The sequence below is a fragment of the Nycticebus coucang genome, chromosome 11, assembly GCF_027406575.1.
Source record: "Nycticebus coucang isolate mNycCou1 chromosome 11, mNycCou1.pri, whole genome shotgun sequence".
NCBI classification, from domain to species: Eukaryota; Metazoa; Chordata; class Mammalia; order Primates; family Lorisidae; genus Nycticebus; species Nycticebus coucang.
The window spans coordinates 63,790,899-63,811,387 of NC_069790.1; the positions used below are offsets into that span (position 1 = coordinate 63,790,899).

General features: G+C 32.9%; 2 protein-coding genes across 12 annotated transcripts in view; one reads left to right on the top strand and one right to left on the bottom strand.

Annotated features, from left to right (window-relative positions):
* The window catches only part of RUNDC3B (RUN domain containing 3B), a 141,684-nt gene that overhangs the window by 83,575 nt on the left and 37,620 nt on the right, over window positions 1-20,489 (bottom strand). For 8 of the 11 annotated variants that reach the window (XM_053609097.1, XM_053609095.1, XM_053609091.1 and 5 more), the window contains exons 3-4: window positions 12,100-12,233; window positions 4,116-4,201 (exon numbers count right to left, since the gene is read on the bottom strand). In XM_053609097.1, the coding sequence (XP_053465072.1) occupies window positions 4,116-4,201; window positions 12,100-12,129 (116 nt within the window). In that variant the 5' untranslated portion in view covers window positions 12,130-12,233. Of the gene's footprint in view, window positions 1-4,115; window positions 4,202-12,099; window positions 12,237-14,035; window positions 15,397-18,330; window positions 18,379-20,489 lie in introns of those variants that run through there. The other 3 variants (XM_053609101.1, XM_053609100.1, XM_053609099.1) reach the window with 2 other exon arrangements.
* Window positions 1,717-20,489, top strand: part of ABCB1 (ATP binding cassette subfamily B member 1) — a 206,351-nt gene continuing 187,578 nt past the window's right edge. Inside the window, exon 1 of the mRNA XM_053609089.1 lies at window positions 1,717-1,769. The gene's annotated coding sequence lies outside the window, so the exon portion shown is untranslated. The remainder of the gene's footprint in view (window positions 1,770-20,489) is intronic.

Sequence of the window (20,489 nt, forward strand, 5' to 3'; positions counted from 1 at the left end):
TCTAAAGATCTTTATGGTTTTGATTTCTTTGATGGCTAATAATGTTGAACAAGATTTTGGTGTTTGTTAGCCACTTTTATATGTTCTTTGGAGAAATGTCTCCTGAGACTCCTTGCCCATTTTTAAGTGGGTTGACTTTTTATTACTATTTTAAGAGTTCTCTCCTCATCAGACATATGAACTGTAAAATTTTTCTCCCATTCTTTGAGTCATCTTTTCACTTTCTTGATGGTATTCTTTGAAACATAAAGTGTTTAATTTTGATTATATCTAATTTATCCATTTTTTCTTTTGTTCTCTGTACATTTGATTTCATACCTAGGAAATCATTGTCTAATCCAAAGATTTACATCTGTGTTTTCTTATAAGAGCTTTATATTTTACTCTAATTCTTTAAAATTTTTGTATATGCTGGGGAATAACAGTCCATGAACAACTTTAAATAATGTTTACTTTTTATTATAATAGGATAAAACTTTTAGGCAAGTTCATATTTCAAAACTCATTCTTAGCACTTAAAAGATTTTGGTAATTTATCACCGTTCTATCTACTTTTCTATAATTGAGGAAAGTGTTCACCAATTTTTTTCTCTTTGTGACAGCTCATCAATTTACAAAGTTTTATTTTATATTTTACCACTTCCTTTATTTTTACTAAAATATTGTAGGAACTAACATTTATTCAGACCACTTTTGTCATTAAATTAAATACCATGGTGTAATTGCAAAGTCATAAACAGGTTTCCAAAAAGCTAATGTTATCTTTATGTTTTCCATATTTGTTACTCCAAATTCTTCTATATTTGTTGCTACAAAATCTTACTCAAATATTTTCAATTTTTTTCAAAGATCATTTGTATTTTTCTTTTTTTGAGACAGAATCTCATTATGTCACCCTTAGTAGAGTGCTGTGGTGTCACAGCTTACAACAACCTCAAACTCTTGGGCTGAAGCAATTCTCTTGCCTCAGCCTCCCAAATAGCTGGGACTATAGGCACCCACCACAACGGCTGGCTATTTTTTGTTGCAGTTGTCATTGTTATTTAGCTGGCCTGGGCTGGGTTAGAACCCATCAGCCCTGGTAATGTGGCCGGCACCATAACCACTGTGCTATGGGCACCAAGCCAAGATCATTTGTATTTTTAATTAAAATTTTCTAATTATTTTTTAGTCTATGGTTGAGAGAAATGAAAACTTTGAGCAAATTCAGTTTTTAACCTCACTTTTCATTTATGTCTTCCCAGTAGCCTAACAAAATAATTCTCCACCTTTTTTAGTTTTTGTTGCTGTTAACTTAGATTCTAATCTTCACTCTGTCAACTTCCCAACTCTGGCTATTTCCCAAAAATATCCCAACCCCTAAACTCTGGTTTTAATATTTTTTTCTTCAATTGCTCAGCAAGATATCTTTTACCCTAGCAAAAACATCACATGAATTTCTCTAATACTTTGGAGCCACAGTCACAGTCACGTACTCCAAATCTACCCTATTTCCATTCCCCACCCTTCTCCACCCAAATTTACCCTTGGATTTTCACTAATTTATTGCTTTCAAGTTAGCCTGCCTTTCTTTGTTCACAGAGCTCCTCCTCCAGTGCTGGGTGAAACACTTTTATCACCAGTCTAAAGAATATCATTACTCTTTTTCTGTGAAGAGTAAAACAAGAAGAAATCCACTTGATTCAGATCCTCTCAAGATTTCTAAAGAATTAGAGCTCTTTCTCATCCTTGAAGAAGAATTTATACCTCAGGAATCATCCGGATAAAAGGTAAGGTACACACATTGTATTTGCTTATATTAACAAACCTAATCTTCCAAATATATTTATTTTAGCTAGAGATTTACAATCAAGTTAATTTAGAATTAAGATATTTCTTTTATTTAATTTAAAAAAACAGTATAAGTAGTAAAAAAATTATTATTTTTTCACTTCCTTATTGGAAATTTTGAAGCCATTACACTGTTATTCAGATACATTTATGTATGCATCAGCATTATATATGTATATACATATATTTATTATATACACTTATGTAAACATTATACACTAAGCCATATTTCTGTTTAGATACTATATCTGTATATTGTTACAAGAATATTTTTACTTCACAGACTTTTTAAAAGCTGAATCATTTCCTTTTTATGAAAAAATCATGGCTAAAACCTAAGAACAAGGCAAAAGCATTTCCCCTTATATTTAAACTACTTGTCCTAAAAATAAACTATTCTAGAATTATTTGTACCCCACCCTGTCAGATAAACTAAGAAACAAGATTAATAACTTAGATTATTAATATTTTAATTTCTATTATAAAAGGCTATCATAATTTAGATGTAAAACTGTAATTGCATAGGAGATGATTATTGTGTAAAATGGTTATGATTTGATTAATTTAGAATTTTTAGATTTGATCTACTAGATTCTGATACTTTGTGTTTAATCACTATCCTCAATACTTATCATCCTTCATAATTAAACTTACTAGCAATGATCAATAAATGTTTCATTTGGTAAGATTCATTTCACATATCTAAGAGTTTATCACCATCTCACTGTTTATAAATATCCCAAGAGTATCATATTGTTTGAAAAGAACTCAGTACGTATATAAATGAGATTTATTTTATGCAAATACTTCTTTTAGCTAAAAATCTTTGTACCCTGGTCAAATTTATAATCACAGTAATTCTTTTCTTTGTGCCTCCCAAATTAAGTTTACTACTGTATTACCTACAAAGATAGAGGCAGCTAAGTGTTGCAGTTAATACCAGCAACTCATTTGAGAGATGGTATCACAGTAAATGCCCAAATGTTCTCAAAATCTGGAATGTCAAACTTTGCATTAATACATAGAAGTTAAGACTTCAGCTATATAATTTCTTTGTGCTTAATTTTCTTTATCAAAACTATAAAGTTGTCATTATTTTCTGCTCTTTCAGAATATAATTAGTGAGGTAGAAATAAGAATGGTAATTGAGAAGTATCTAATACAACCTTTTGTGCTGTATAATTTGGTAGCTATTAGCTAAGTGACTATCAAGACCTGAAATATGATATAACAACTGAGAAACTTAGTAATGTAATATTAATTTTAATTTATATGGTGACATGTGTTGGTGGCCACTATTTTGAAGGGTTCATGTCTAGGGTATTGAGATTATTAAATATTTTCATTATAGATTTTTTTTTTTGAGACAGTCTCATTCTGTTGCCCAGGCTAGAGTGCCATGGCCTCAGTCTAGCTCACTGCAACCTCAAACTCCTGGGTTTAAGCAATCTAATTGCCTCAGTCTCCTGAGTAAATGGGACTACAGGTGCTGGCCACAATAGCCAGCTAATTTTTCTATTTTTGGTAGAGATGGGGTATTGCTCTTGTTCAGATTGGTCTTGAACTCCTGAGCTCAAAGGATCCTCCTGCCCCAGCCTTCTTGAGTACTAGGATTATAGGTATGAGTTACTGCATCTGGCTACAAATACTTATAACATGGAGAAAAGCAGTAGCTTCAAGAATAACAAATACAGATCAGTAAACAAGAGCTAAATAGGAATATCCATTGTCCTAATATGAATCCTTTTTCTGCCATCACAAAAAATTAATGAAATACTACTTTTCACATGGCACAGTATGATATCCCTTACGTCTACATATTTCAAGAAAAGCATTGGCATAGACTGTACTAAAAAAAAAGTCAAGCAATCATTAATTATACATTTGAATTAAAGAAGTAAACAATTCACTGATATTCTTTACAAGCAAAGAAATAAACAGTGTGGTGCGTAAAGAGAAAGAAGCTATAGGAATTTCATAGTTAGATCTTTCTTCATGTGAGTGAAGGAAAACTCCGGGGTGAGAATGAAGCTTCAAGAAGCAGAAATGATTCAGAAAAAGAATATCCCAGGCATAATGTATATCTGTTTACAGGGAATACTTATGTTTAGTTAACAAATTACATTTTCCTGAGAAGATAGTGGATTTATCTGAGTAGTAAGAAAAGAAGGAAATAAAATAGTGGAGGATTTTAGAATCTAAACGATTCTTCGTTCTATTCTGATTTTTATGTCTTTAGGTGATTCTTTCAAATATGTATTAGAAAATTAAAAGGACTTTTCAACCTGGTTGTTTTGAAGTCTCTCAGAGCAGTAGAGATGTATTCAGATAAATGTTTTTCCATGAGTGCTACTCTGATCCAGGCTCTACCCTAAAAGGAAGAAGAAAAAATCAAATATAAAAAAATTAAAAGTTAAAAAGTATTTTGTCCACTGTGCCATCAAAATGATAAGTATTTTAATACGTAAAGAACAACCCCATCAAAATACACACTTGATACAAGACTAAGAAAAATAAAGACAAAATAGATAAATTTGGTTGTACGGAGTATATATTTCGTTTCTCTGAAGGTGTAGGGTATGGCATGACAGATCAACTTTCTACCCTCTGAGGGACAGAATATTAAATAGTTTCATAACAACAGGGGTAAGGGATTGATCCCACTTACGTTTTCTTTTCAGTTTTTTCTTTTTTTCCAGATTAATATGTCATAACATATGATTACATTACATCCTGTGTATTTGTAAAGTCAAGTCTGAATTCTGGTTGGAAATGTGCTATATACCCATACCACATAAACAAATATACCAAAAAACCATTGGTGGGGTCAGTCCCTAACAACCCCCTCTTAGATGTGATTGTTTAATCCTTAGTTACTTAGGTTAGAGACTTCTTTTGAATCATAGTATAATGTAATCATAAGATATGACTCTTTACTTCCATACCCAAAATCAATATGCTAACTAAAATGAGTTCATTATAAAATATGAGAATTAGAGTTCTCCCTCATTAATAAAAATAATCATCTAACACCACTTGTTGAGAAAATTTCCACTTCTATCCTTCCAGAGGGAGCTTTTATACAAATAATAATAAACCCTAAATTTCATCTAAATCATGAGTTACTGAATTTGGTGCCCCCAGAGAATTCCAAAAACTATTACCAAATATTTAAACCAGAGAAAACAACCACCAAACACCCTGGAGCCAGCATATTCTAGCACCGAATCACAGAAACAGACAATTCTTACTAAATGTGAATAATGTTCTTATGGAATCTCTCTTTAAAATGGAAGAATATAGAGATGGTATTTGTAGTGAGAATTTTATAATTCGATTACTCTAATTTTCATTCAACCCTTTTACAAATTTCCAGAAAAATTCATGAAGATTGAATATATAGAAAATCAAAACACTGTAATGGCAGTTGCAAATAAAGGTGACACTAATCAATAAATATGAAAGTCAAGTACCAGTAAATAAAAGCATACTACTCTAGAAACATCTATAGTCTAGCAAGTTCACTAAACTTTTGGATGGGAAAGGTCAGAAAGGAGTCAATATAAGCAGAGGTAAAAACTGTCAGGCTAGAAGCAGTATTGCTGGGAAGAAAACAAGTCTGAGTGTAGTCAGCACCAGGCAGTGTGCATACCCCGCTCAGCACTCCCCTGTAACGTGCCCCAGGTGCAATCCTTTCTTCCTTCTGAGTAAGCTGTGACTTTTATGAACAGATTCCCTCTGACACAAGTCACTGGATGGCCAGTAGTCTCAAAATTCTCTCTTGAAATTTCATCTAGAAGACACAGAAACTGGAAGGGGCACCTTGAATCAAAAGGCTATAAATTTGACCACACAGAAGCAAGGAAAGTTGCCCTCCAGAGGAAACTGGGCACAGGAGACAGTGCTGTTGTTAGATAAGAAATGGGGGAAAGTCCTGTTTCCTGATTTATTAATTTCAATCTATACAAAACTGGGCTGTGCTTAGTTTCCTGTCCTTGGATGTATGTGGAATTCTGTTATATTGTGATAATAAACTGTGCTAATTTTAACAGTTTCTTTTCATCAAAAACATTTTACTAGAAGATAAAGTGACCTATTAAGATTATTGGGGCCAAGAAATGGGAAAACTGAAAGCTAAAGTTACAGAATTTAGATCTTATCAGTTGATGATAGTGAACCACTGAAGGTTTTTGAAAAAATTAAATTAGTAAAGTAGTCAATACTTCTTAAGAAAGTCACTAATATGTGCTAGGCCCTGTTTGAAGAGCTATATATTATACATTAAAATAGGTAATCCTCCCAAGAATTACGTAAGTTAATTTATAATACTATCCCCCTACTTTACTGTAGGCAGAAACAAAAAATAAACACAATTAAAAAGAGGAAATTCATCTTCCCTCCACCAAACTGACCACCTAACTGCATTAATACTCATAAGTTCTACTTTTCTTCCTATTTCAGGGGATGAACTGTCATAATTTATAGTAGTGAAAAGACAAATCACAGAATGGACAAAGATATTTAAATTATAAATATTATCTGATAATAAACTTTCACCCCTTTTGATCTTCTAAAAATGTAAATTAGATTATTCCACTGCTTTAAAAAAAAAAAAAAGGCAAACTCCCACTGCACTGAGAAAGACATCCAAACTCTTGACCATGACCGTATCTTCTATTCTATACCCTGCTTACTCTGTTCAAAATCTGCACAGCACTTTTCTGAATGTTATTTCCCCAAAGAGGCCTTTCCTAACCACCATATCTAAAGAAAGTGTATTCTCAACCACCACTCTTACCCCTTTCTAGCCTCTTGTTTTGTTGTTTTTAATGGCCCTTGAGATTATGTCACATACAGATTATTTGTTTACTGTATTACTAAATGTAATATATATAACATTTACAATTTGCCATCTTTTTCATCATGCTACTCCATTCCCAATGTTTATAACAGTTTCTGGTATATAACAGGCACTCGATACATTTCTGTTGAATAAATGGATAAAACTAAAGGAAATGAGTAACTTACTCATAGCTACTAAGCCTTGGCACTACCAGTGATGAGCAGATAAAAGGAATGATATAACAAAAACAGTGTATTAGGAATCTCAGGAAGATTCATCTGAAGCTGCTATTAAAATAGCACACGAAACAAATGGAAAGAACCAAAATGTCTCTAGTTTCTTCCCAGAAAACTATGTTTTTATTTTATTTTCCTCAAGTACTTCTGACATTCTTCCAGATTTGGGATCATCAAAATAAGAACCAGGGCTAAGAAATGTCAAACAGAGAGTAAGAGAACTGAGAAGGACTGGCAAGTTCATTATAGAAGATGATCATAAAAATGGCCTTTTCTCAACACTATTGTCAAGTTCTGCCATTTGATAACTCTGGTGCCTGTGAGATTAATAACCACCCTGTCTCAACCTACTTCAGTAGAAAATTTAGCTAACCTGACTCTGAGAAAGAGCAGTGACAAGGCCAACTGCTCAATAAGGAAAACAGTAAGCAAGAAGATGAGACCAAGAAAGACTAGGAAGGATGGGGGATCTATATCATGAAGATATGTACAACATGATGATGTACTGAGGACTATATACACAGCTCTGATATAGCAAAGGTGTTCAATGAAAATTCACTGGATGGAAATATGCATGGGTAAATGGTGTCTGATGTGATTAGTATATTTGAAAATTTGTCTAATATGTTAAATTCAATACCAGAAGGAACGTATAAGTGAGCAGGAGAGACAAGGAAAGCCAAACCTAAGTAAGACAAAAACTGCCATCACAAGCCAAAGAAAGGGGGACCCACACAGAAAACGCAAGAGAGTACGAAGAACTAAGGAACAATAGAGGGCTCATATTTTGAGGCCAAACAAAATGAAAAAGAAAGGGAGAGAAAGGATTTTTTTGAACTTGAAACCAGTCAGAATACTAAGAAAACCCAATGGAAACATCTGCAAGGTTAGCAGTACTAGCTAAAGATTCAGCTATGGGTGGGTTTTGTCAATGATCCTAATAATATGCTTGTGCGAACATATGCCCCAAGATCACACTGGGGAAGATGGGTGAGTTCAGAAAAAAGTGAAATAATTTGGTACCTGTTGAGATGAACTCATTTTTCTAAGAATGTTGATTAAATAGTCTGAAACCTATGTGAGTTTATGTGTAGGAATTTCATGTCCTAGAACCCCTCATACTGTAGATAGAATAGCTGCAAATATACCAGATACAAAGATTACAGGCATAATCTTTAATCTAATTCTATGCTATTGTTAGGCTATGTTTAAGTCTTGGACAATAGGCTCAACTAGTCACAGACTAAGCAAAGAAAAGGAATGGTCTGCATTTCATAAATCTTAACAGATCACCCATGCGGACTGGTTTCTCCAATATAAACCTAAATAGTACAGTAGTAGCAAGACACAAGCAATCCTGATTCAATCAACTCAACCAAATTGAAAGTATGTTTCTATCCCAAATGTCACCACTCCAGAGTGCATCTATGTCTTCCTCTGCTTAAAATGTCATCAGCACAACCCTAAAAGGACAGTCAAAGTGAATCTAGCCTACTAAACAGAATTTAAAAAGTAAGCTGTTTTGGTCCCAAGTGCATTGAGCAGTGTATTGTTTACCAGGCACATCTGGGGCTTTCGTTCTGATAGATGTTTTCACATGTGTCAAGATAGAAGGCCAGTGCTACAAATACTGTAAACTTTGCCATCTGGTTATGATACTCAGCAAGTGTGATTTATTGAGTAGATTAAGTACTTTGCTCTTAACACAATGAAGAAAAACAGCTAATTTTGGTCCACCAACTTTTTCCAGTATAACCAGGCAAATCATAATACTCTCCATCCCCATTAAATGGAATCCATTTGAGGCCCAACTAAAACAAAGATATAAATGTAGGATTTGGAACCTGATTATTCTGTGGTGTTTTGATACTCAATACGAGTTCTTTACAGAATAAACACTGACTCTCTGTTGGGCACCATCTTGCTGCGCAGGGACTAGTCCCAGGGTTTGGTTTCTTTGGTCCACCCAGAAGCAAATGTTACATTTCTCATGTTTATTAACTTCTCAATTACTTTTTGTACATTGAGATATGCCAGTTCTATAAATACATTCTCTTCTCTATTGAAATAATTTAGAATATACTTGCTCATCCTACTTTTAATTTGAAAATGAGAACATTAAACTTATATACCATCTTCTAGAATATTTTCATTTTTATACGTTTGATTCATTCAAATTATAGCTAACATTTTAATCTTAACTTAAAGAAACCAAGATATTATACTTAAACCATGAAGAAAACATTAAAAGAAAACCAATAAATCTTAACTAAGATGCAAAGGGAAAATCACATTTCACAGTTTAAAAATCTATGGTCAGTCAGAAAATTGAAAACTAAATAAAAGAATGAATAAATTTAGTAGTTTTAGAAAAGAAGGTCAAAAGACTACTAAGACAATAGTTGAGACTAAAAATAAATCTAATATTCACTGAAAAATAGATTTAAACATCTAAGAAAAATATGGGGGGCAGAGAGGAAAACTGATTCAACCTGAAAAGTTTGAAAGATACTGTAGCCGGGAGTTTATTGCTCAGATAACCCTTTGGTTGGAGATTGGGAGGAGGTCCTGAAGAGGAAGTCAGTGGGTTTAGAATGTGAACTCTTAAAAAGGGAACAAAAATCCCAACTGTCAACTTTACCTAAAAATACACTTCCAAATTAAGGATTAAAAGATTTTTAATTGTGCTTCTCATTATTTTACTACTCTCTGTTGGGCAATATCTTGCTGTGCAGGGACTAGTCCCAATTATGTCACTACATTTAAATATTAAGGATCTTGTTTTTTAAAACATACACTTAGCTTATGTTTATAAAATGTTTTTTATCGGCTTTGCTAAATAAAAATTTGCCAAAGGAAAAAAAATTCCTAAATAAGAAAGAATGCAAGAAAATAAGCTTGGAAACTACACTTTGGCAAAATAATATTATACTTTCGGTTACTGCACAGGTATGTAATTTATAATTTTATTATTGTGAAATAATGAACTAAATTGTATCTTGATCACATAACTGTACATATCTGTTTTAATTCATTATTTTCCATTTAATGTTTCATTCTATAATTTCTAAGTGCCAAAAATAGTAAGGAGAGCTACTATTATGGCAATACAAATATATAAATAAAACTAAATGAAAGTGGTTGAGTATACCTTTTCCAAAATGTTTAGGACACAAGTTTTTCAGATTTTCTTTTTTTTTTATATTTTGGGATACTTGGAGTATAATATAATAAGCATTTTCTTTGAGTGACATTTGCTCAGAAAGTTTTGGTTTTTGGAACATTTCAAATTTCAGATTTTTAGATTTGGAATGCTCAACCTGTACAGCTTAAACCCAATACCTCAGACTTTTTACACTCTTGCAAATCAATGAGGACCTCAAAGAGCTTTTATATAGTTTATAGCTATCAAATTATTATATCATAAGTCAAAACTGTAATATTGAAAATTTTAGAATATTAGGTAATTCAAAAATGACAATAACTAATTATACGTTAACATAAATAACATAAATACTTTTTATAAAAAATAAGTTTTTCCTAGGCAAAAATATTAGTAAGAAAAGTGTCTCTGTTTTACTTTTTCTTCAAATCTCTTTAATGTCTGGCTTTCTGTATGAAAATTAGCTATCCGCTTCCTCATTCCATCTGTTACACTGTGTTGTTTTGGTCCAAGTATGTGAAGAAGTTCTAGCATCACACAGATACGCATACATAGTTAGAATATTTTAATAGCTTTTTCAGATAATTTTGGATTTTTCTATGTTCCATATCAAAACAATAAGTGGTAATTTCTTAAACATTAGTTTGAATACGGAATCTGTAACCATATCAAGGACATTTTCATACTATATTACACTAAATCCATTGATCTATCCTACACATTGAATTGATCTTTGACCCATAAATGATTTTCTAATTCCATGAATTGGTCATTTCAAAAATACAAGTTATGCAGGTCTACCAAATATTGACATATTTCATTAAAAAATTAAAAATATATCTAATATCAAAATCAATGTCATCAAAAAAGCCATTATGTACCGGGAAGCTATCCAGCTTAAGGTGATGAATACAAGTTTTCCAAAATTCTACTTTTTATTTAAAAGCTTTAATTTTACCATTGGCAAGGAACTCTGTCAGCTGCTTCCTTGAAGTAACAGGCCCACTTTCTTTTTTTTTTTTTTTTCCAAGAAAATATGTGCCAATGCCTAAGTCTAAAAAATTATAGCTCATAAGTTTTGCTTTCCATTAAAAATAGTATTACAAGAGGGCAGTGCCTGTGGCTCAAAGGAGTAGGGTGCCAGCCCCATATGCCGGAGATGGCGGGTTCAAACCCAGGCCTGGCCAAAAACTGCAAAAAAAAAAAAAAAAAAATAGTATTACAAGAAAAAGCATCTAGTTTAGCTCACATTCAAACAATTCACAAGTACTTTCCTTGAGGCAAACTTCATATTTTAACATGCTGCAAAAATACTTTAATTTACTTCTTATGTTATCATCCAGGATATTAAAAAGAATCTCGAATGTTGAAATTTAATAAAAGTAGTGTTTATTGTACCATCGCTGATCTTATGAAGTGAACTTTTGCTTGTTTTTACCGAGTACATGGTGGGAAAGAACTCAGTGAGTAACTACTAGTGTAGTTTAATACAACTGCCTTAACTCATGTTCAGATTCCAGCAGTTTTATCTACCATTGCTGTATTGACATACTGATGCATTCCTGATACAAATGCAACACAGTAAACAGGCAAATAATATGTTGGTATTATATGAAACTATTTTTGACATTATGGACCCCATAATGAAAGGGTCCTGGAGACCCCCAAGGTTCTTTAGGATATTGTTTTGAGAGCCACTGGTTTGGATAACTCAAGAAATGTAGAAACATCACAGAACAGGAAATACTTTATTGTGCTCCTTAAAAAGGAAATTCATACTGAGTAGCTTCATACCTTCCTGCTATTCAAAATGCCACAGTGAAGACTCAAGAACATTCTAAAATAACTAAACGCAATGAAAAAAAATAGAAACAAGCCTCTGAAAGATGTTAAATTTAATCAGGTACTTAATCCTAACAAAGAAAAGAAAACAAACATTTTACACAGCAAAGAGCTCAAATATTTTCTATTTAGGTCAAAACTGCTTAGGATTAGATTACACACATTGCATATTATGAGTGTCTTACCTTAGCTCTAGAAGAACTGACATTCTCCATATTTTCAATGCTGCAAATACAATTCTGTGAAACTTTCCGGCAAGCCACTCTGATGTAGTCCCAGAAGCTACGAGGACTTTCATAACCAAACCAGGTTACTTGACCTTCAGGAGACAAATTATAACACTTTTTTTGAAAAAACAAAATTAAGAGAAAACTAGACCTGACAATTAAAAATGCAAGAACAATAAAATTCTGAAAAATAAAGGTAACACAGTGTACTATAATGGAAATTGATAGAGGGTTCAAAAAGCCTTACAACTAGTTCTATTCTATCTTTAACTAGTTGTGTTACTTTGGAAAACTTAAGGGATCTGCATCACAGTTTTCTCAACAATAAAATCAAACTAAATGAAATAAAAAGGGAGTAGACACTAAAACCATATTGCTGTTTAATATCGTATTGTCCTTCCCTGTGGTCCTACTTAACAATTAATTTAAATGTCACCAGCTGAATTCTAAACCTTTCTCTACTTAGAAAAAATTTAACTTAACTCTTTTTATCCTCTTCATATGGATACTTCAAAAAATGAAACAATGTATAGTTTATCCTATAAGTAAATAAAATCAATTAGCATCCCATATTCACTGATTGTTCTACTCAGCCACTCTCATCTATAAACCTCCCCTCTGACTGTCACTCATTTGCTCTTTTGCAGTCACCAACTCAGGAAAAAGTCTTGAGAAGTTTACCATTCTAATCTCTCCTAGTTGAGTAACTATGTGTCCGTCTGTGACCAAATGTTCTATGGTGTACACTTCGTGTTAGTATTAATATTCCCATGCAGGACTCCGAGTATTGGGTCCCTGAGAACCAGTTTTACACTCAGTATTTTTAGATGAGATGAGTCATCTTAAGACTTTATTCAGATGTTGGAATGGTTAGTCTTAACCTAGGGGGGTTGTTTAAGCTTCATGTAGAAAGATTTCCTTATATACTTTTAAATAAGTGCTTTTTCATCTTGAATGAATTATTTCAAATCTTCTCTTCCCCAGTAATAACTTCTCTCCAGCAACATCACAAAGGGTTCTTATCAGCAAGCATCATTTAGGAGCAGTATCAAGAGATGATATTTGAGAGGTTTCCAACTATGGCAACACATTAGGATAACTGGACTGCTTTTTAAAAATATTTATATCTGGTCTCCCCCCAAACTGAAAAATCAAAATCTATGGAAAAACCAAGACATTAGCATTTAAAAAAATATCTTCCTGGTATTTCTAACAATGTACTTACAGTTAATCAATTAACAGAAGTCCTACAAATCATGATAGGTAACTCCGGTTCATCATTTGGGAAGTGTGAACCACTCACCATCTCAATGATTAACCCCACTATTGGCACAGCACCCTGGGCTTGCTTATCTATAAACCTCCCCTCTATCATTCATTTGCTCAAAAAGCGTTCTTGTTAGCAAGAACATTTATTTCTTTACTTGATCATTTCACATAATAGGAGATAACACAAAAGCAGGGATTGTGTCTTACATTTCTTTAGATCAGTCTCCAACTCATGACTCAGTTTTTAGCTCACAGTCTGCACTCAATAAATGGTGAAAAAAATGAATTTGTAAATCAGCACACAAAATATCATCTTAATTGAATCTTTTTATAGCAATAGTTTTGATGATAATGTAGTATTCAGGTGTTTGCATGCTAGATTACAAATATCAAATATTCTGTACAAATATATTTACCTTTGTCTACATGTAAATAAAACACAAAATATCTAAAAATCCTTATTCAAATGACTATGCAATTTGTGTCTCTTTAAAAATCAAATCTTACTACTTGTAAGTACAAATCTACAGGAATATTTGTAATTTCTCTTGTTCCTCTTAAACTCTTTCCATCACTTTCCTTTGCCCCTCTCTTCTCTGAATTAAAAACGTTCCTGGTACAATACCTCAAACACAGTTTGTCTCTAGGGAACTTCTCATGTCATCAATTTGTTAGCCATTTGGAGAGGAGGCAGGGTGACTGGTAGTGTAGAATATGGACTTCTGAAAAAAGGAGACCTTAATTACATCTTTTTCTAGCTGTGTGATCTTGAACAAATGACTTAAATTTACTCTGTAAATCTAAGCCTCCTCTGTAAATTGAGAATAATGGTATCATCTGCCTGAGAGCACTGATTGTGAGGATTAGATGAGATCATGTACATTCAGCGAGTACCAAAGAACCTAGTACATATCAAATACTAAATAAATGCCGATTATTCCTACTATTATTATTGTTACCACACAGATGGTGAAGGGAACCAAGCTGCCTTCGCACCACAAAATGAAGTAGGAATGAAATATAAAGTTAAGTTCTTCCCACGACTTGCTTAGAAGCTAGAGAAATCTTTAAAATTTACTCCCTCGCCCAACGTTTTCCATTCTAAACGTACCTCTTCAAAATGCTTCTAAGCTCAACCAAATTTCTTTGCCCTTCATTATTTGGTACCATTCTGTTATTTCAAAATGAGTGGTATAGCTGCCAGGCTGCCCTCAAGAAAGAGAATGTCACAAGGATTCTCTGATGACTTTAAATTTCTCTAAAAGGACAATATGAGGAACAAAAGTCACAGAAACAGACAATGAAACAGGCAACATCGTATTGGCCAAAGGCAACCACCTGTAAGGAGAACCCAGACAGGTAACAAGAGAAGAGTAAAGCCTAGGTTGCCTGTGGCCAAGAACTTGCTTAGTAAGGAAATAATGCCCGGGTCCAGCATTTTTGCACAGGGTATGATTTGCTTTTCTACAATATTTTCTAAACCTTTTCATTAGTCTCCTAGGTCTTAGGAAATTTGTAAGAAGTTTTGAAATAGAGCTGTTAAACATTAAAGAATATTAAAAAAAAAAAAAAGCTTTGTTTTGGAGGAAGCAAAGATACAGAAAAATCAGAAATCTAAGCTTCGGTCAAGCAGAGAAGGAGAGGATCTAAACCTCTGGGACTCCTCTACATGGGAGGCTCCATTATCTATATACAGAGACTTTTACCAAGACAGTAAGATTTCCCGGATTACAAACTGAGAAACTAAACAATGAACAGGATGGCATGTCCTCATGACTAGAAGGGCCTTAAATAAACCAGTAACCTCTTCATAACACTTTTTTTTTTTTTTTGTAGAGACAGAGTCTCACTTTATTGCCCTTGGTAGAGTGCTATTCCATCACAGCTCACAGCAACCTCCAGCTCCTGGGCTTAGGCGATTCTCTTGCCTCAGCCTCCCCTGTAGCTGGGACCACAGGTGCCCGCCACAACGCCCGGCTATTTTTTGTCTTCATAACACTTTTAGATTCAACAACTAGATGTGAGGATGACTTGGCTTATTTTGCCTTCCTTCCTCTTCAACATGTATTATTTCCAAAGTTAAGTTCTTAATTTAGGACACTAAACTTTTTCATCTTCAGAAGGATCTTCTTTAAAAGAAGGTGGATTCCATTGCTAGCATCTATAAACAAAAGCTCTCATGTAAATTGTATGTATTATCTTAGAATTTTACCTAAATAATTAATTTCTTCATCTACAAAATGGGTTTAATTTAATTAAATGTAATAGAAGTGTTCAACTGATTGTTTGAGATATCATTATTTAAACATCATATTTATATAAACACAGATTAACTGCTTGCAAAAGTCTTCCTGCTGAATGTACCCAGTATTCAAAAGGAAGACTAAAGAAGTTACAGGCTGATTATGCCCTTTAAAGTAAATACTGAAATAATAAATAGCCACTCCTGGGATATGTTAATTTCATTTAACAATAACCACAAAAGCCAAGTCAAACAGGAAGAAAATGACTAGTCTATATCTTGGAGAAATTGTATTCTAAATAAGATACATACCATTAATAACAGAATTCTCTTGTTAAAGCTCTTTGTGAGTGTAGGTATATAATATGCTTTTAATTATAAGTGTTCTTGGAAGTTGACTTTTTTACCAATGAGAAAGTTAAACAAGCTTTTCCAAACTTGTTCACATTGCATCAGACCAACTCTAGTTCATTTTAGGTACAGAATTAACTGGTGAAAAATCTGCTTAACTAAATGACAGTCTACTACTTACCAGCCCTATGATAATCTTTCTTAATAAACTTGCTCCTTTCAGCACCTAAAAATGGCTTGCAATCTCTAGGGTCCAACGTTATTCCAAAATTACTCTTCTGTGTTCTTTAAGTGAGATTATTTATTCACATTCTGCAATATGCCTGTGTTCTATTTATATCTTATTTTATGAACAGGATGAGCCTTCTCAGAATGGAAATGAAGTCTACAGTGGCTCTCTACTAAGCAGTGGCTTATGATAAATCATCTTTTAACAATAGAATATAATATATAAATGAATGTTAATTGATTTTCTTTCCCTATACATGTAATAGTAAATAGTAAATGAAAAACTAGTCTAATAAACTAAAGTTCTGTTCATGTTAAATCTATCACCTACCCGACAATACTAAATACGAATACACCTTGCAGCTGCCTTTCATCTAGACAAACAACAGAAGACAATATAGAACCATGGAATTTTAACAAACCTCTCACATCACTGTAAAAATTTTCAGACATTTAAAGGAAATAAGTTTCTTCTGGATTTATTTTGCTTCTGTATTAACATTTAGATATTTCACTTTTAAATTTTCACTTTAAATTTGATAGCAGCAATCCTGTCTTACTGCTAATTTATAAAACAAAGTTAATATTTTTTACTAAATAGAGAAAATTCTCATTTCTATGCAAGAAGCAAAAACTTTTTCTTTAAAAAAATAACTATTACTAGTTGAGGTTTATATTTATTAGATCACCTAGATGAAGGTAAAATTATGACACTGATTCATTTTCTAACTAAAATTTTCTAAATTCTCACATTAAGGTTCTAAAAAATTAGAACAAATTTAAACACTAAAAAATAATTTGAGTTACACTTTAGGCTGTATCTGAAGAATTCAGAATCTAGGTTAAATAGTCAGTTGTAGAACACTGCGAGTTTTGCATGTTCCTTTCAGGATGCCTCATAAATCATTCAGCCCCTATGAATCACAGTTTCTCATCTATGAAATGTAATTATTATCCTTTGTTACCAAAAATTTAATGTCTAGTTCATTGGTAAGGAATTATTCACAGACATACCAATATCAAAATGATGTTGTCTATATCATAAAAATTAATCAAGTCCTAATTTTCCAAAACAAAAAGATAGATAACCAGGTTGACCAAAAAAAGTGAAAAATGAATTGACTTAATAGGCTCTTTTCATAACTCAGTAATTTTACTATCTCTCCAAATAGAATTACAAAGTTTTGTTTTTCTTTCCCTGGCATTGTTAACATACAGCTTAAAATACTAGTGGACAAAATTAGTATATGGAAGGCTGAGGTCCACGCAGAGAACACACATCAATGTGTAACCGTGAAGAAATCAAGGGTAATTTGTTTTAGCACTGATTAGAGCTCTAAGTACAGAGCATAAAACAAAGAAACTGTTAAAAATGACTACTTGTGGGAATTAGGATTAAGAAATGAGCAGACATTTATTTTCTTTTTTTCTTTGTCATACTATCATTTTTAGAATGTTTACTTTGTATTTCTTTCCTAACAAAAAAAAAAAACAAAAACATTTTAAAAGGCTAGATTAAAAAGTAAACAAAGGGATGAATTCTACTTGGGAGACAAGAAACTAAGGAATACATTCCAAATTTTTTTAAAAAAGAAATATATTCCCACAAATGGTTCAAGAATGACAGAGCAGTTTTTGTTGGTAGCTCTGATCTATGTTTTCCTAAATGACTAGAATATTCATACAGCTTCCTTGAGCTACTATGTAATACAAATATGACACAGTACTTACAAAATGGAGTAAATAACAAATAAATCTTATTATGATTTACAAAAAATGTAAACAACACTGATATGCATGATTCATAAAATAGTAATTAAGGTTATGGAACTTAGAAATATGCATGAGTCACATGGGAGAGGAAAAAGACAAAATTGATTATTATATGGTTTGGGCTTATAAGATTTTAATTTTAAAAAATCAGTATAAGCATACCTATGCCCTGTGCATTAAAGCAAAAACAAAAACCTAAAAGCTTCACAAAACCCATGCAATGTACTAAAAGAGATCACTTAACTGATACTGCCCTCCCCAGTAAGTCAATTCCATGCTCCCGTGCAGTTCAGTGGCGGGAGGCATCACCAGCATAGAGTACCCTTGAAGAGGTATTTGGAGATGAGCCAGCCATCTGCAACTTTGGGAAATCTCTTTAAAAAAAATAAACAACAACAACACAGATATTTTAAAAACCTGCCATCATGTTTACAATTCCAAACTGAATAGCCCAAATAAGATGGCTATACATAATTTTGAAGCAGTACACACTACTTTTACCTAGTTAAGATGAATGTGAACTACACTTAGAAAGTCAATCATTCTGGCCCCTGGAAACCTGTTCTATTGGAGAAGCTACGTGTGCTTCCTGTTTATTTTCAACTCCATCATTCTACCTCAAATTTAATAAATTTAGGACTGTGGATATCAAAAATTAGCAACAGCCTGACTGAATTTGCTAGATTTGTATCTCAAAACTTATCAGATTGGTTAGAATTACTTTTGAACTATATGGCTCAGAAAGTTTTCAACTTTATAAATACAACTTTTTTTTAACCATTACCTTTCCTAAAAGTTATAAATACAGGTTGAAATAACATTTCTCTTTTTTTGTCTAAGAAATAATAAAATTTTTATTTTTATTTCATTGATTATTTGCTTAATGATGAAAACAGCACTTAGATATTTAGCAAAAAGTATGCCTATTCTGTAAAAGACATTGTTTTATTGGCTACAGCTTCCAATTATTGTTTAATAATTACCATCTGGAAAAGTACTATAAATTCTTGCTATGTTGTTTGGAAACTGCTAGTATAATTATACAAGGAAACTTCAAAGCCAAATTTTTGAAATCACATTCCCAACAAATGACATTTCCTTCTTTCATAAGCAAACACTGAAATCTTCAATAGCACATGTTCCCACACCTTACCAAATACTTAGATCCTCTATAAAAATCAAATTAAAAACCAAACACACACAGTAATGTGGCAAGAAAAATAAAAGGAAGGAGATACATAAGCTGTGCCACATCCACGGCTCTACCATTCACTCTCTATCCTCTTAACTCTGTTGGTAACATTTTAAACGAACACTAAATTTGGAAACATATTAAAAAGGTTCTATAATTTGGCACCCTAGTTAAAGCCCCTAATGCCGCAACCCTCTAATACAGTTCCTGTGGGGCGCGACCCACAGGTTGAGAACCACTGCCCTATGAGAAGATAATGTTCTTGCAATAACTACAACAAATCTAAATGGAAATTTCTTAACATTGAAATGTAAATCAGAATAGAATGCTTTTCACTGCAAAATATCAGTTCTTAATGTTTAAACCACATTTACCATCTCTGCCCTACATAAAATTCTCTATATTATTTGTGATTTATAGATTCAAAAACATTAGAATAAAAAAAATTCCATGGATATTTTAAAGAAATTTTACTTTAAAAAGTGTATTAATTAAGCTATATCATGACCATGATATATGTCATGGCTTAATCTCTCATATAACGTGGGAAACAGTTACTAAATTCATTTTATTTTTAGAGATGGGGTTTTGCTCTATCTTGAGGCTGCAACTCCTGGGCTCAAGCAATCCTCCCACCTTGGCCTCCCAAATAGCTAGGACTACAGATACTCATCAACATGCCTAGATAATTTTTTTCCTTTCTTTTTTTCTTTCTTTTTTTTTTTTTTGTAGCGACAGGGTCTAGCTATGTTTCTCACAGTGATCTCAAACTCCTGGGCTCAAGTGATCCACCCCTCTCAGCCTCTCAAAGTGCTGAGATTATAGGCATAAGCCACTATGTCAGACCCTATTTTAAAACTCGATTTATATTTTATGGTTTTTTGTTGTTTTTTTTTTAACTGTTAGGTCCAACCACAGTGACTCACATATCTAATCCTAGCACTCTGGGAGGCCAAAAAGGAAGAATCACTACAGGTCAGGAGTTAGAGACCGGCCTGAGCAAGAGTGACACCGCCATCTCTACTTAAGATACAAAAAATTAGCTGGGTGTGGTGGTGAGTGCCTGGAGTCCCAGCTACTCAGGAGGCAAAGGCAAGAGGATCGCTTGAGCTCAAGAGTTTGAGGTTGCAGTGAGCTAGGCTGATGCCACTGCACTCTAGTTTGGGTGACAGAGAAAGAATCTGTGTCCAAAAAAAAAAAAAAAAAAATCTGTTAGTATGCCTGTCTTTATGCCCTGGTTATATGTATTACTTTCATTTTGGCTGTGAAAGATCATGGGACTTTTTTTTTAAT